The sequence below is a fragment of the Mesoplodon densirostris genome, chromosome 18 (genome assembly GCF_025265405.1).
Source record: "Mesoplodon densirostris isolate mMesDen1 chromosome 18, mMesDen1 primary haplotype, whole genome shotgun sequence".
In the NCBI taxonomy this organism is placed as follows: domain Eukaryota; kingdom Metazoa; phylum Chordata; class Mammalia; order Artiodactyla; family Ziphiidae; genus Mesoplodon; species Mesoplodon densirostris.
Genome location: NC_082678.1, coordinates 41,987,018 through 42,000,614, shown reverse-complemented (window position 1 = coordinate 42,000,614; position 13,597 = coordinate 41,987,018). Strand labels below are relative to the sequence as shown.

The window sequence follows — 13,597 nt, the reverse complement described above, 5'->3', positions numbered from 1 at the left end:
ATTTTTTGTCAAGCAGCAATATTGTTTTTGTAATATAATTTTATTTTTTAATAGTTTAATAAATTAAACTAATTTAAATGTGCCTCTCCCATCCCTTTCCTACTCTCAACAAGTATACTGTGCCTTCTGTTTCTGCATCCAATACTTTACCACTGTGCATTAAAGTTCTTTATATAAAATGCTGTATTTATATTACACTATTTTGTTATGACATTTTTATACCACCTTATTTCAAAATGTCACTAAGGTGGCTGTTTCATCCTATAATGAACTAATTATACCAGGTCCACCAGAAATTGGGGTGAAAGGGATTTAGAGACCATCTAATCCAAACCCTAATCCCACAGCACATATTTTAATCCCAGAAAGCAAAACGCACTGTCCTTGTACACCATGAAACTGGTTTTTTAGAAATATTTAACAATTTTTTTTTAGATTACTGTTTCTCACTGGTTTTTCTCCCCCTTCCTTGTGCATTAGCTAATTTTTACCTCTAGGTGGAAGCAGAAGCTGACTCATTGGGAAATCTTTTGGAGAAAATCTGAAATATGGCTATTTCTTTAAACAAAATGTTGACCTCTGTTCTGGCGCAGAAGCCCATCACCAGAGGTGAACCTTTGGAGTAGCACTCCCCGGGGAGGTGGGACAGCTTGGGTGGGTGTGGTTTGCACTTCCCCTAGGAGCTCCAGGCAGCGACAGGACCCCTGAATTCCAGGTGCCTGGAAGAGTCTGTCCACCTCCTGGCCAGAGACCCAGGGCTTGGACCAGAAGGAGCCCTCTGGCCCAAAGGGAGGGTGTGGGGAGCCCTGTCCCCTGCCACAGCCTGGACACAGCCGGGTCTGCTCCCCGCCCCACAGCCCCACACCCCAGCCTCATCCTGTGGGGTGCACGTTCACAGGCACCCCATCTCTCAGCCCCTCCTGTGTTTCTGTGACCAGGTGAGGACGGACAGGGGCAGCGGGCGACGGTGCCTCACTCACCCGCCTGTGTGGACTTCCTCCGTGCCTTCTTGATGTCCTCCTCCGTCTTGTTGCTCAGCTTTATCTCCAGCTGCTGGGTCTTCATCTCCAGGTCTCTCTGCCGCTCCGTGAGGGCTTTCCGGGCCTGGGGTCCAAGGACGTGAAGCTATTCATGGGCTCAGAGCCAGGAAGGGCCTATGGGGCACACGGGGCCTGGCTTCCCCTTTTCTAGGTAAGAGTCCTTTCTTTTCCCTGCTTTTGTGGATGAGGTCACAGTGGCTCCGACAGGCTAAGCAGCTAGACCAGCATCACCCGGCCAGTTAGGGACCACGTGGAGGCTGCCAAGCATCCTCTCATCCCCATCTCTTGGCCTAGAGCAAGCCTCTCAGAGCATGTTTTCATTGGAGCATGTACACGTACTGGGGACCCAAGCGGTCCTAAAATCACAGCTTCTCCGGGGTGGCAGGGACCACAAAGGTCGACATCACTTCCCAGCAGTGCTTATCGGCTGGTAGCACCAGGCTCCCCGTTCTGGGGCAGGATGGGCCCTTTGGTGGCAGCTGCTGGCAGGTGGGGGATTCCGTCAGGAGGGAATCTGCCAGGTGAGACCCAGGCAAAGGGGCCCCATGTGGACCGGCAGCAAGTCCAGGCTCCGAGACCCACGAAAGCAGGGTGTACCTTGTCTCATGTGCCGGAGGGAGGCCCCCTACACCCTCCACTGCAGGTGCAGCCACACCCACTCCCACTCAGAATCTGAGCACCAGGGGGAAGCAGCCCACCTACCCTTTGGCTGGGGGAGGGGCATCTCATACTCCCCACCCCTCCAGATCCTGCCATGGGGGGACAAAAGCCTCTGCCTTGGCACACGGAGCCCCTGCTGGTTCCCAGCCCCCTGTCCTCCAGCGGCACCCTCCCGCCCTGGCATCCTGGGCCTCACCTTCTCCACCGCGGCATAGCGGCTGGCGAGCTGCTTGCGGAGGTCTGCAATGTGGTGGTCACACTTTTTCATGTCCTTCTTGAAGTTCTCGCGGAAGTTCATCAGGGGCTTCTCCACCTCACTGTGAAGCTGTCGATGGGGGAGACACACTCAGGACCCCCGGGGTGTCAGCTGCACATGGGAGGGGGGCGCTGCCCCCAACCCTGCAGGCGAGGATGGGGGACCTTCCCACCGGAAGGTCAGAGACAAGTGGCTGCTTATCTGGTAGCAGTCAAGGAAGTCACCTCAGCTGGCCACGTCCCAATGTTCACACCGATGGACAGGTTAGCATCTGGAGCCTTCGAGTCCCTTGCGGGCACCCCCTTCCTGCGCTAAGTCCCCAGAGCTTCCTCTAGGGCTTTGCTCGGGTGTCCGGCTCCCTTTCCTTCCAACCTGGGAGCTTTCTCGGGGCAGAACCCAAGCCACCATCTCTGTGTCTCCGAGCACTTAACAGAGGGACTGCTGCGTGGGTGACATTTAATCAGGTGATCTCGGGTCAGCTCTACTTATTGGACAGCTACCACGTGCCAGGTGCTGAGACCACAGAGGATCTGCTCATGGTCTGGATGTCGAGGAGGTCTTGTTAGGAGCTCAGGGGCCCCCTCTTCCTGAACTGTGCCTGCTGGTCTCTGCGTGGAGGCTGGCGCAACCCCACCGCACCAGAACGAACTGGCCTCGCACCCCCAGGGACAGAGAAGGGTTCTTTATGCTCTGAGAGGTGCTGGGTGAGGTTGGTGTTCAAGCTTTTTCCTTCGCTTTTATTCCTTCCCTCTTTCCCACTCCACTCTCTTTGGAAGGAGAATTTTTACTTAAAACTTTTTTTGGGGGGGGTTGTGAACATGAGATGTATCTGATGAGAAAACAGATAAATGTGGACCTGCTGTGGTCAGAGTCACAGCCTAGAGCCCCCCGACTCAGCCTCTCAGAGCCCCACCCACTGGCCTCCTTGGGCCCCCTCGATCTGCCTTCCAGGGCCCCTCAGCCTCCATCCGCCCCTCTGGGAAGCAGAGCTGAACTTCCCTGGATGGATGAGATCCCAGCTCTGGGGTCTGTGATCGCTCCCCTCTTCCTCTTCACCAGGCCCCTTCTTCCCACATTATCTTTTCCCCAGAGACCTCAAGGACAGAGGTGCTCCTAGTCCTAAAGCACCGAGTACACATCACTGTGAGCTCTAGGAGGGTGGGGGCCACGCTGGCTTGGTCACTGCTGTGTCCGCAGCATCTGGCCGGAGCTGGTGCACAGTGGGTGATCCTTCTCTACTTAGATCTTCAGGGCCCGATGCCCTGGGTGACAAGACGATGCTCTGTTGGTGGACAACCTTCAAAGACTAACAGAGAGCGGGCTGCACAAACGCCCTTCTCTTCCTCCCGTTGCTTGTAACGTCTGCTATCATTTTTTTGAGCCCTTGGAAGTTTCCTTGCACAGGAAAACACCCCCATCTGGTGGCAGTCTGTAAGATGCCACAAACTTGAGCGCTGCTGAGAACAAGGAAACACCTTCCGCACACAGATTAAATGGCTTTGAGGGAGGAGGGGGAGGGGCTGCATAATTGGCTGCCGTGGGAACCGGCTCCTGATGGGGCTCTACGTGGGTTAACTCAGCCTGTTGACCCCGTAACTCCGCGGTCTCTTTCTGAGGGATTTCCATACTTCATGTACCCAGGAGTGACCTTGCAGAGGCTTATCAATACTCAGGAGTCCTGGGCGCCGGCCCCAGATTCTGTGGTCTGGAGAAGGGCCCCAGGATCCTGCCAACACACCCAAACGCTCTCCCCCAATTCCAAATGACATTCTGGAAACATCGCGCTACTGGCTGTCAGAAGCGATTCAACCCCGTGGATTGAAGACCCATGGATTCTCCCTCTGTATTTTAAGTACTTTGAAAATAAAGCTAATTTTTTCTTTAAGAAAGTCGGCTGGGTGTTTTTTTATACTCATTCTTAACGTTTAAGCATCTCTGGCTAACCAGGAGGCAGAAGCCCTCCCTGGAAGCTTGTCCTCATGAACTTGAGCTGGCCTGGCTTGGATGCCACAGGCTATTGAAGCCATTTGGTTTGCCTTTCAGAATTCCTGTCTCCTCCTTTCATGTCACTCATCAGAAGAGAGTAAGAGAAAACTTAAGTTGGCGGGAATTTCAGAGACCACAGGGAGACCTCGGAGACATTGTGGGTTTGGGGCAGACCACCACAATACAGTGAAGACTGCAATAAATCGAGTCACATGGATTCTTTTGGTTTCCCAGTACACATAAAAGTGATGTGTACACTATACTGTAGTCTGTTAAGTGTGTAATAGCTCTATGTCTTAAAAATGCACATACTGGGACTTCCCTGATGGCGCACTGGTTAAGAATTCGCCTGCCAATGCAGGGGACACAGGTTCGAGCCCTGGTCTGGGAAGATCCCGCATGCCGTGGATCAACTAAGCCTGTGTGCTACAACTATGGAGCCTGCACTCTAGAGCCCACGAGCCACAAGTACTGAGCCCCCGTGCCACAACTGCTGAAGCCTGTGTGCCTAGAGCCCGTGCTCCGCAACAAGAGAATCTACCACAATGAGAAGCCCGCGCACTGCAACAAAGAGTAGCCCCCCTTCACCACAACTAGAGAAAGCCCGCGCACGGCAACGAAGACCCAACGCAGCCATAAATAAATAAATAAATAGATAGACAGATAGATAAATAAGTTTTTAAAAATGCACATACCTTAATTTTTAAAATACTTATTGCTAAAAAAAATGCTAACCATCGCCTGACAACGCAGGGTCGCCGCACATCTTCAATTTGTTAAAACAAAACAAAACAAACACACACACACTAAAGCAAAGTGTTATATTAAACAAGGTATGCCTGTATCTAGTCCAGTGGGTTACTAAGAGTTGTGAAATCATTTTAGTGGGTCAGGACCTGCTTTTAGATGACCATAGCCCAGACACAAAGAGAAAATATCAGAGTGCATTTTAGGCAGAAGGTTAAGTAGTTTCACAAACAGTTGTTTTAGCCACGTGCATGTGTATCTGTATGCGGATATCTGGATGTGGATACCTGTGTGTTCCAGGTGGCCATGGAAAACGTATAACTGTGGGTCACAGTCAAGTAAGGTTCAAGTCACTGATCTGGTCCAATCTCTTCATTTCACACATGAAAAAAATGGAAGCTCAGAGATGCTAAGTGACTTGCCCAAGGTCACAAAGCTTGTTAGTGATGGCAATGACATAAAAGTCCTGTCTCCTGAGGCTCACTGTGCCCCCCGAAATCTTCTGGCTGAACGCACGGCCTCGACTGCAGGATTAGATTTTCTCCCATCAGAAGGAATTTTTCTGTTCTCCCTTCGGCACCCAGAAGCGGGTATAACTTCCTTTATATATAGCAATCTTATTTCTTTAACAGCCTGTTGCTATGAACAGTGGCTGGAGCTAGGAGACTAGAAAAGCCTAAACGATTCCTGAAATGAGATTGCATTTCTTAAAGAGCTCTTGCCCCAGACACAGAACATTCAGGGTGGAATTTTTCAACGAGCCTTTTGGAGCAGATGGTAAAATGGATTTCGCACATATGCAGCCGTATTATCCAGGGCGGACGGATAGTCCTTGGAGCCTTTTCTTTTCAAGGAATTGTCATACAACCACTGGGCTGCCACCATGATTGCCTGAGGACACCGACACTGACCGACGGGCTGGAGGCAGCAGACATTCTTATAGAAAAATCTATGTGTGAATTTTGTGTGAACATTTCCTCAGAAGCCTCCCATCAGCTACCTGAAGTCAGCCCTGAATTAAAACATCCCGGCATTTGGAGGGCCAGACTGTACTGCCCTGGACAGTCCTTAAGAGAGGGCAGAGTGCTCCTCAGAACAGGGTTCTGTGTTTTAAATGCCACTGGTCTGCCCGGAGAAAAGGTCTGGGGGTCAAAGCTGCAATTCACTCAGTCCTCGCCTTTGCTTCCTCAGCAGCTGAGCCCACTTGGCTGTGTAACCACTGGCTGTGATTTAACCCCTCTATTCCTACTCATTTGTGAAACGGAGATGCTGTCTTGAACAGTAGCTGATAAAATTGAGGGAGATGAATGATATCCTACACCTAACACTTACATTACCGTGATACTGTGATATAATAACTAATATATATTTTGGTCTTTGTCCCCAGCTCCTGGCTGGAGCTCCTAGAGCCTTTGCAACTTCCTAAACAACAAAGGTCCCAGGAGCATCCTTTGGTCTAATATTTGGTCTCTGAGCCACTGTTGCTGATACCAAGCTCCTACATCCCTTGGAATTTCCTGGGTGATAGGAAGTCTTTTGTTCTAATGAGGTGCCTCTGCCTGGGCTCCTGGACGGGGGCTGGTCACCAGAAAGACCAAGCCATGATTAGAAGCTTGTAACTCTCAGCCCCCTCCCCATCCCCTGGGGAGAGGAGAGGGGCTGGAGATTGAGTTAATAATTGATTCTGCCTATGTGATGATACCTCCATTACAACCTGTCAGTCACAGGGCCCAGAGAGCTTCTGGATTGGTGAACACACATATCTAGCCTTTATCCTATCCTTTAATATATAATAAACTGGTAAACCTAATAAGTGTTCCCCTGAGTTTCGTGAGCTGTTCTAGCAAATTATCAAACCTGAGGAGGGGGTCACGGGAACCCCTGATTTGTAGCCAAGTTGGACAGAAGTTGTGGGTAACCTGGGGACCCACTACTTACGATAGCCATCTGAAGTAGGGTTGGTCCTGTAGCACTGAGTCCTTAACCTGCAGGATCCTATGCTGACCCTGGGGGAGTTAGTGTCAGAGCTGAATTAAAGTGTAGGACCCCCAGCTGGGGTCAGGGAATTGGTTGGTGTGGGGAAAACCCACCCAGTTTGGTGACCAGACGTGCTGCTGTGAGCAGCGGTAGTAAAAGGAAAGATTAGAGGAAAACATTGCATGGGGGAGTACTGTCACCCGCTGGGTACCTTACGAACAATCGAGAATCAGGCGGCCTGCTGATGGAGAGCAAATGCCACCAGGATTTCTGGGGCTCCGGCAGGCGACCCTTCAGAAGCTCGCAGACCCGGCTCCCAGTCCCATCACAATGGCAGCCTCTACATGTATCTCACAGTCAACGGAAGTTTCCACCACCGCAGAAGCTGGAGCTGCTGGGGGCTAGGAGGGAGAAGGGAGACCTAAAGGGAACACTACCATGATCTACAGCTTCAAAACAACTCCCTGCTTTGTACGCAAGGCTCAAAAGAGACCCATTCACGGAGCTCCCTTCTCTCCCAGTACTTGAGAGGCAACTTCCTTGCCAAGTGGTGTCTGAGGTTAGTGTGCCATTGCTGGCCCAGGAATTCTCACTCGCATCTGGGTGTCAACTCAGTCTTGGGGCTCCAGCATCCTTCGGGAGCAGGGAGCTGGTAACACACTGTTTTTCCTCCCAGCCCAGCTCTTTATAAAGCTCCTTCACACATCTCAGCCGTACGAGTCATTCACCCTGCCCTCGGTGTGCGGAGAACCATGACGGGTGGAGACCTGGATACAAAGTCAGTTTCCTGTCTTCCAACAGCACACTAAGCCCAGAAATCCAACTGTTGTGGACGAAGCGCTAGAAAAGACACAGGACCTGGGAGCGCTAAGTGTGGAAATCACGGGAAGGAGCAGCCATCTTTGTGGGATGCCACGTTCAAGTGGCATCCTCCTCCTTGACACCCTGATGTTAAAGGAGGCAGTGTACACCCTGCTGTTAAAATGTGGGCTCAGAGGGTTTAAGCGCTTTGTCCCAGTGTCCTCTTGGGCTGGTGACTGTGGGAGGGCAGAAGAAAGAGCGTAGACCCAGTAGGCAAAGGTCACCGGGAATGGTACCCCTCTCCAGGGGCTCTCGTCCTTTAGAAGGCAAGCATCCTAGTGGGCGGCCCCATCAGTCACGCACACGTTAGTGTGAATTTCCCCCTTAGACTCTTGGTTTATTCTCCACCTGGAAAGCAGCTAAGAGCCTGAGAGGGAATTTGGAGACAGGAGACAGGGAGTGGGGAAGAGAGGGTTGTTGGGAAACACGGAGAAATCTTGGCAGAAAGTAGGCCTGAAAAGACTAGGGGGTCGAGAGGAGATCGTCAGAGGTCCTATTCACTCGTAACTTCAGAAAATACTTATTGACATCTACTATGTATCAGGCACCACTCAAGAGTCCTGAAGACACAGTGAGTGGGAGAGAAACATCACTGTCCGAGGGCACGGCGCTAGAGTCTTCTGGACCAATGGAAAGAAGGGTCAGCTACCTAGTCTGAAACTGTGTAACAACAAACACAACAAAACAAAAACATTCTCCCTTCGAAAGAGTCTAGTCTCTCCCGACACTAAGAAGAGATAGAAAATGCCAATGCATTCCTTTGAAAGCCAAGCCACACAAAAGTGCAGTTTCATCCCTCAGGGGCTCACCCGAGAAACTGAGGGGCATCTACCCTCACCTCACAGAGGTGTGCTGGGGTTACTCGCACTGGCTCATCAGGGCCCAGGGTTAAATCTGGAGGCATTTTGTGAGTTGGTTGTTAAAGACAGCCAGTATTAAACATTAAATGATCTAAACTTAAAATTAACAAACTACATTAAAAACAAAGGTAATACATATCCTCATACCCTCCTAACTACATGTGACTATTATCCACGCTCTTGATGGATGTGTATGATTACTGATGCTATTTTGTTGGTATAGGGGGAGCACGGTCTAAGGGTAGCATCTCTTCCCAACTCTTGAAATTTACACCATGGAAACTGTGCAACACCACACCGGTCTGTAGGACCAACCCAGGGAGGGCTTACCTTGGCGGAGAACTTGAGGTGAACTTCAGCCTCGTCAGCAAGGCTCTTCTTCACCTGCGCCCATGCTTCTCCCAGGGAGCTGCAACACCAAGGAGTCGATGAGGCTCGGGGAGGCCACACCGACCTCAGGTCAGAGGCCACGGCCCTCCCTGAGACAGGATGGTGGGTCTTGACCACGAGTCCCGGGGGAGCGTACGACACAAGAGACCGTGGACTTGGATGAGGCAGAGGCCAGGCACAAAACAAACCTGAGGACCACAGAGGAGCCTTCCCGAACCAAGCTGAGAGAACAGACTGCAGCAGACAGTCGAGTGCCTGGGGAAATATCCAGAAGCCCAGAGGACCGGGGAGATGTGAGAGGGAGGTGGGGCACAGTGCCGTGAGGACCCTAATACCTGGCCCATTACTGTCTCCGGCCTTCCTGTCGCTCCTCCCTGGTTTACTGTTGAGGGTTGGAAATGCCTGCTGGCAAGCCAAGGAAGGAGAACGGATGCCTTTTCAGGGAGAAGTTCTTCTCAAACAGAAGGCACCACACAGCCCTGCTTGCAGGTAAACCTCCAGCGGCCTGACTTCCAAGGAGGGCAAAAATGGACCAGCTGGGTGTAGGAACCTCTTAGGGATGCCCACCCAGCAGAGAAGGCTCGCCATCACCATCCTCAGGAGCATGACCCCCCGCTAGTACTTGTTCTGGATTGTGAACCCCAGTGCTGCCCATAGCCAACCAGAGAAGGGCAAAGTCCTCTAAGCTAAATAACTTTTCCACTGGTAGGAGATGTTCCAAATAGAAGCAATCTCCTGAAGTCTCCCAGACTTTTGAATGCAGGGCCCCGCGCTCCAGTCTCCCTGATTCGGAATTCTTGAACCTTGATGACCTTCAAAATGATACTCCTGCACGTTTGCTTGAGACCTCTCCACCCAGCTGGTAAACCCGGGCTGAATGGTCAGTTGACTTAATTTCATCAAAAAGCCACTTCCGGGCTTCCCTGGTGGCGCAGTGGTTGAGAGTCCGCCTGCCGATGCAGGGGACACGGGTTCGTGCCCCGGTCTGGGAAGATCCCACATGCCGCGGAGCGGCTGGGCCCGTGAGCCATGGCCGCTGAGCCTGCGCGCCCGGAGCCTGTGCTCCGCAACGGGAGAGTCCACAGCAGTGAGAGGCCCGCGTACCGCAAAAAAAAAAAAAAAAAAAAAAAAGCCACTTCCCCCAGAGAATTCATTAAACTTGAGGGGCAAAAAAGCTGATTCAAAGACAGCATGCTGCGAGGCTTCTGGGTTTTGAGCCGAGCAGCCAGCAGCTGAGAATTACCCAACAGAACAGAACAGAACAGAACAGATCTCTGTGGTCAGAGTCTGGGCCTGTCTGGTCATGGTGCTGGCTCAGGCTGAGGCGGCTGTTTATGGGAAACAACTGATTGATTTTATCTTGGAGTCAGGCAGCAAAGAAAGGTCCCCTCAGGTGATCCCAGCTGGGGGGCCCACCTGAGAAGAGACGAGTGAGAATCGGAGCGATCCAAGCTGCTGGCATTTGTCTTGGCCTGAAGGGCCTGAGCTCCCGGGAGCTGGGCTGGGCCCACACTGGGTGGCCTGGCTCCTTACCTGACTGGGCAGATGGGTAGGGGGTCCATGGTGGGGGAAGGAGGGAGTGGAAGCGGTCATGATAGTCATACAGATATGGGATCAGAACAGCAGGTCCAGAAAGAGACTCGCCCAGATACAGGCGATGCGCTTGCAGCAAAGGTGCCAAGTATCTCAATGGAGAACAGACAGCCTTTCAAGAAATGGCACAGAGACAACTGTACATCCACAGGGAAGAAAGGAATCCTGCCCCTGACCTATGCCACACACAAAGATGATCTCAAGATGGATCACACAGCTACAGTGAAAGCCAACAAGCTTACAGAAGCAGTCCCAGGAGGAGGGGGAGTTTGATGACAGGGGGCTGGAGGGGGCTTCTCCCTGCAGCTGAGCTACTCGCCAGCCCGCAGGAGGTACAAACAAGAGCCCAGAAGCCCTGGTGGTGCCGAGAGACTGTAAGTCTGCTGCCAGCAGAGCACGTGGTCAGTAACTGGCCCAGGGACAGTGACATTGGCCTGAGACTGTCATCTGAGGGTCATCGGGAGGAAAGGGGAAAGCACAGTTTCATGCTCAGGACAATGTCCTCGGCCCTGCCTCCAGGCTGGGCCCTCAGTAGTAGGAGGACATCACTCCAAACACTCAGCTGGGCCTGTCTGAGCTGGGCCAGCCCCAAGCAGGCCTCTCCCCCCTCCCAATATTCCAGCTGCCTTGGAGCCACGTCACAAGTTAGAAAAAAGGCCATTTAGAAATTCTCTCACTGAAGAGAGATTTTTTTCATCTGATAAGAGGTTAATGAAAAAACAAAACAAAACCCAAAACCCGAGATACCGTTTCTCACACGGTCCCAGCAGACCGTCTGAGCCTGCCAAATCAAAACACATGTCACTATCACAAGCACCACAGGATAGCAAAACTGAAGGCAGGACAAATCACCTGCTGCTGCTTATTTACCAATGTGCACACACCCTGTGGAATCTAATTTGGACACAGCACAACTCAAGTCTCCCCATCCGCGTCTCCCCAGGCTGCCCCACATTTCTAGGCTCCGGCATCGCGCTTCGAAAGTTTCAGGTGGACGGGCTGCCATGCAAAGCTGTGTGTGAATGCAAAACAGTGTAGCTGCAGGTCGTGAGCAGGGGCGGGCCCATGCGCCTCCAGAAGGAGCGTGTGTCTGGGGGTGGTGCGTGCACGCAGGGGAGATGGGGGGTTATGTGTTCCTGGCCGTGTTGCACGTGAGCTGCGCTGATGCCGGAACGTGAGCGTGTGGCGAGGTGCCCCGTGTTTGTGGGTGCACGTGTGTACGGCATGATGGCGAGGGCCGACTCCTGGCTCGTGCAGCTGGGAGCATATGCTGTGCGTGTTGGCTGGACGGAGTGTCCCTGGCAGCAGCTCAGGCCGAGGAGGTGGAAGCCTCTTCCAGAGCAGCTCTGCGTTGCGGGGCATGGGGGTACTTTAGGAAAGCCCCCTGCCCAGGCCGGAGGGGAGACTCCCCGAGAAGCTCCCTTCCTGCCCTGGTCTCAGGCCCGGTGCAGGGAGTAGGAGGAAGCCAGAGGTAACTTCATTTATGTCCCTGGAAGAGACACTGGCCGTGAAGGACCACCCAGTGGCCTGCTGGGTCAATGAAAACCATTCCGAGGCGGCCTCTTGGCTAGACAGCGAGCCCACACAGAGGCCCTAATCAAAGCCACATTTGGTTGGCAAAGCCCCATCGCCTGAAGGATTCAAGCCATGCAGGCAGATTTGGCCTTGTTCAACATCACAGCTCTGTGACGACCACAGCCAGCCCATGACAGAATGACTTCCATCCCCGGGGGCTCACTTCCCCTTATAGGTGGGATTCGAACAGAGTCTGCACTGGAGAGAGGTCGGACTAGAGAGAGGACCTCGGGGGACCTTTCAACTCCTGAGACTCTGTATTTGTTTTAGTATTGAGGTGCAATTCACACAACACAAAATTAACCACTTTATAAAGAGGATAAGCATTTACTACATTTGCCATCTTGTGCAACCATCACCTCTAGTTGCAAAACATTTTTATCACCCTGTGATGGACTGAATGTGTTGCCCAAATTCAGACGTTGCAGCTCTAACCCACAGTGTGGCTGTTATCTGGAAATGGGGCCTCTAAGGAAGTAATGAGGGTTAAATAAGGTCATACGGGTGGGGAAGAAGTGACACCGGAGAGCTCGTTGTCTCTCCTCACTGAGGAAAAGCCACCTGCAATGCAAGGAGGGAGCTCTCACCGGACACCAACCCTGCCAGCACCTTGACCTTGGACTCCCCAACCTCCAGAACCGTGATTAATTACATTTCTGTTGCTTAAGCCACCCAGTCTACGGTATTCTGTTACAGCAGCCCAAGCAGATGAACACATACCCCAGAAGGAAACCTCGTACCCATTAAACAGTTACTTCCAGTCCCCTTTTCTCCCGCCCCCTGGCCATCACCCATCTTCATTCTGTCTCTATGGGTTTGTCTATTCTGGCCATTTCATATAAATGGATCATACAGTATGCAACCTCTGTGTCCTGCTTCTTTCACTTAACATAATGTTTTCGAGGTTCATCCCCATAGTAATGTGGATCATTACTTCCTTTTTATGGCTGAATAATATTCCATCATGTATCCATATATCCAACATGGATGGACCACAATGTGTTTATGCATTCATCCTTTGATGGACATTTGGGTTGTTTCCACCTTTTGGCTATAGTGAACTGTGCTGCTACGAACATGCGTGTATATGTATTTGAATATCTGCTTTTAATTCTTTTGGATATAAACCTAGGAGTGGAATTGCTGGATCATACAGTAACTCTATGTTTAGTTTTCTGAGGCACTGCCTAACTGTGTTCCGTAGTGGCTGTGCCATTTTGCATTCCCACCAACAGGTTGAAACCCTTTGTTAACAGATGGAGCGGAGAAGACTACAGTCTTTCCCCAACTAGGGATCTTTCTGTGGCCGGGAGGGTGGGCTTGAGCCTCTCCCAGCCCGGGTCCCACCCAAGGAGGTCTGGACTGTCACAGCAGGAGGGGGAGGGGAGCCTGGGCCTCAGGCCCACAGGAGAGAATTCTAAACAAGGGGGCTGGGTGTGGAATCCTGTCACCTAGTTTCCTACCAGCCTGCTCTCAGAGAAAGGGGAGCAGGGGTTGGCATCTGGAGGCTGGTTCCCAGCTACCAGGTGACAGGGCAGAGGGGGTCCTGACATACTCCAGCATCTGGCAGGAGGCCCTTGGCCGCTCGACAGTAGATAATATGGAAGTGCCAACCTTGAGTGTGAATGCTCACACCTGGAATCATGGCTGGC

The 13,597-nt window shown here is 52.0% G+C and overlaps 1 protein-coding gene across 3 annotated transcripts in view; it reads right to left on the bottom strand.

Annotated features, from left to right (window-relative positions):
- Positions 1-13,597, bottom strand: part of GAS7 (growth arrest specific 7) — a 203,568-nt gene that overhangs the window by 11,120 nt on the left and 178,851 nt on the right. For all 3 annotated transcript variants that reach the window (XM_060081685.1, XM_060081687.1, XM_060081686.1), the window contains exons 9-11: positions 8,718-8,796; positions 1,897-2,025; positions 981-1,104 (exon numbers count right to left, since the gene is read on the bottom strand). In XM_060081685.1, the coding sequence (XP_059937668.1) occupies positions 981-1,104; positions 1,897-2,025; positions 8,718-8,796 (332 nt within the window). The remainder of the gene's footprint in view (positions 1-980; positions 1,105-1,896; positions 2,026-8,717; positions 8,797-13,597) is intronic.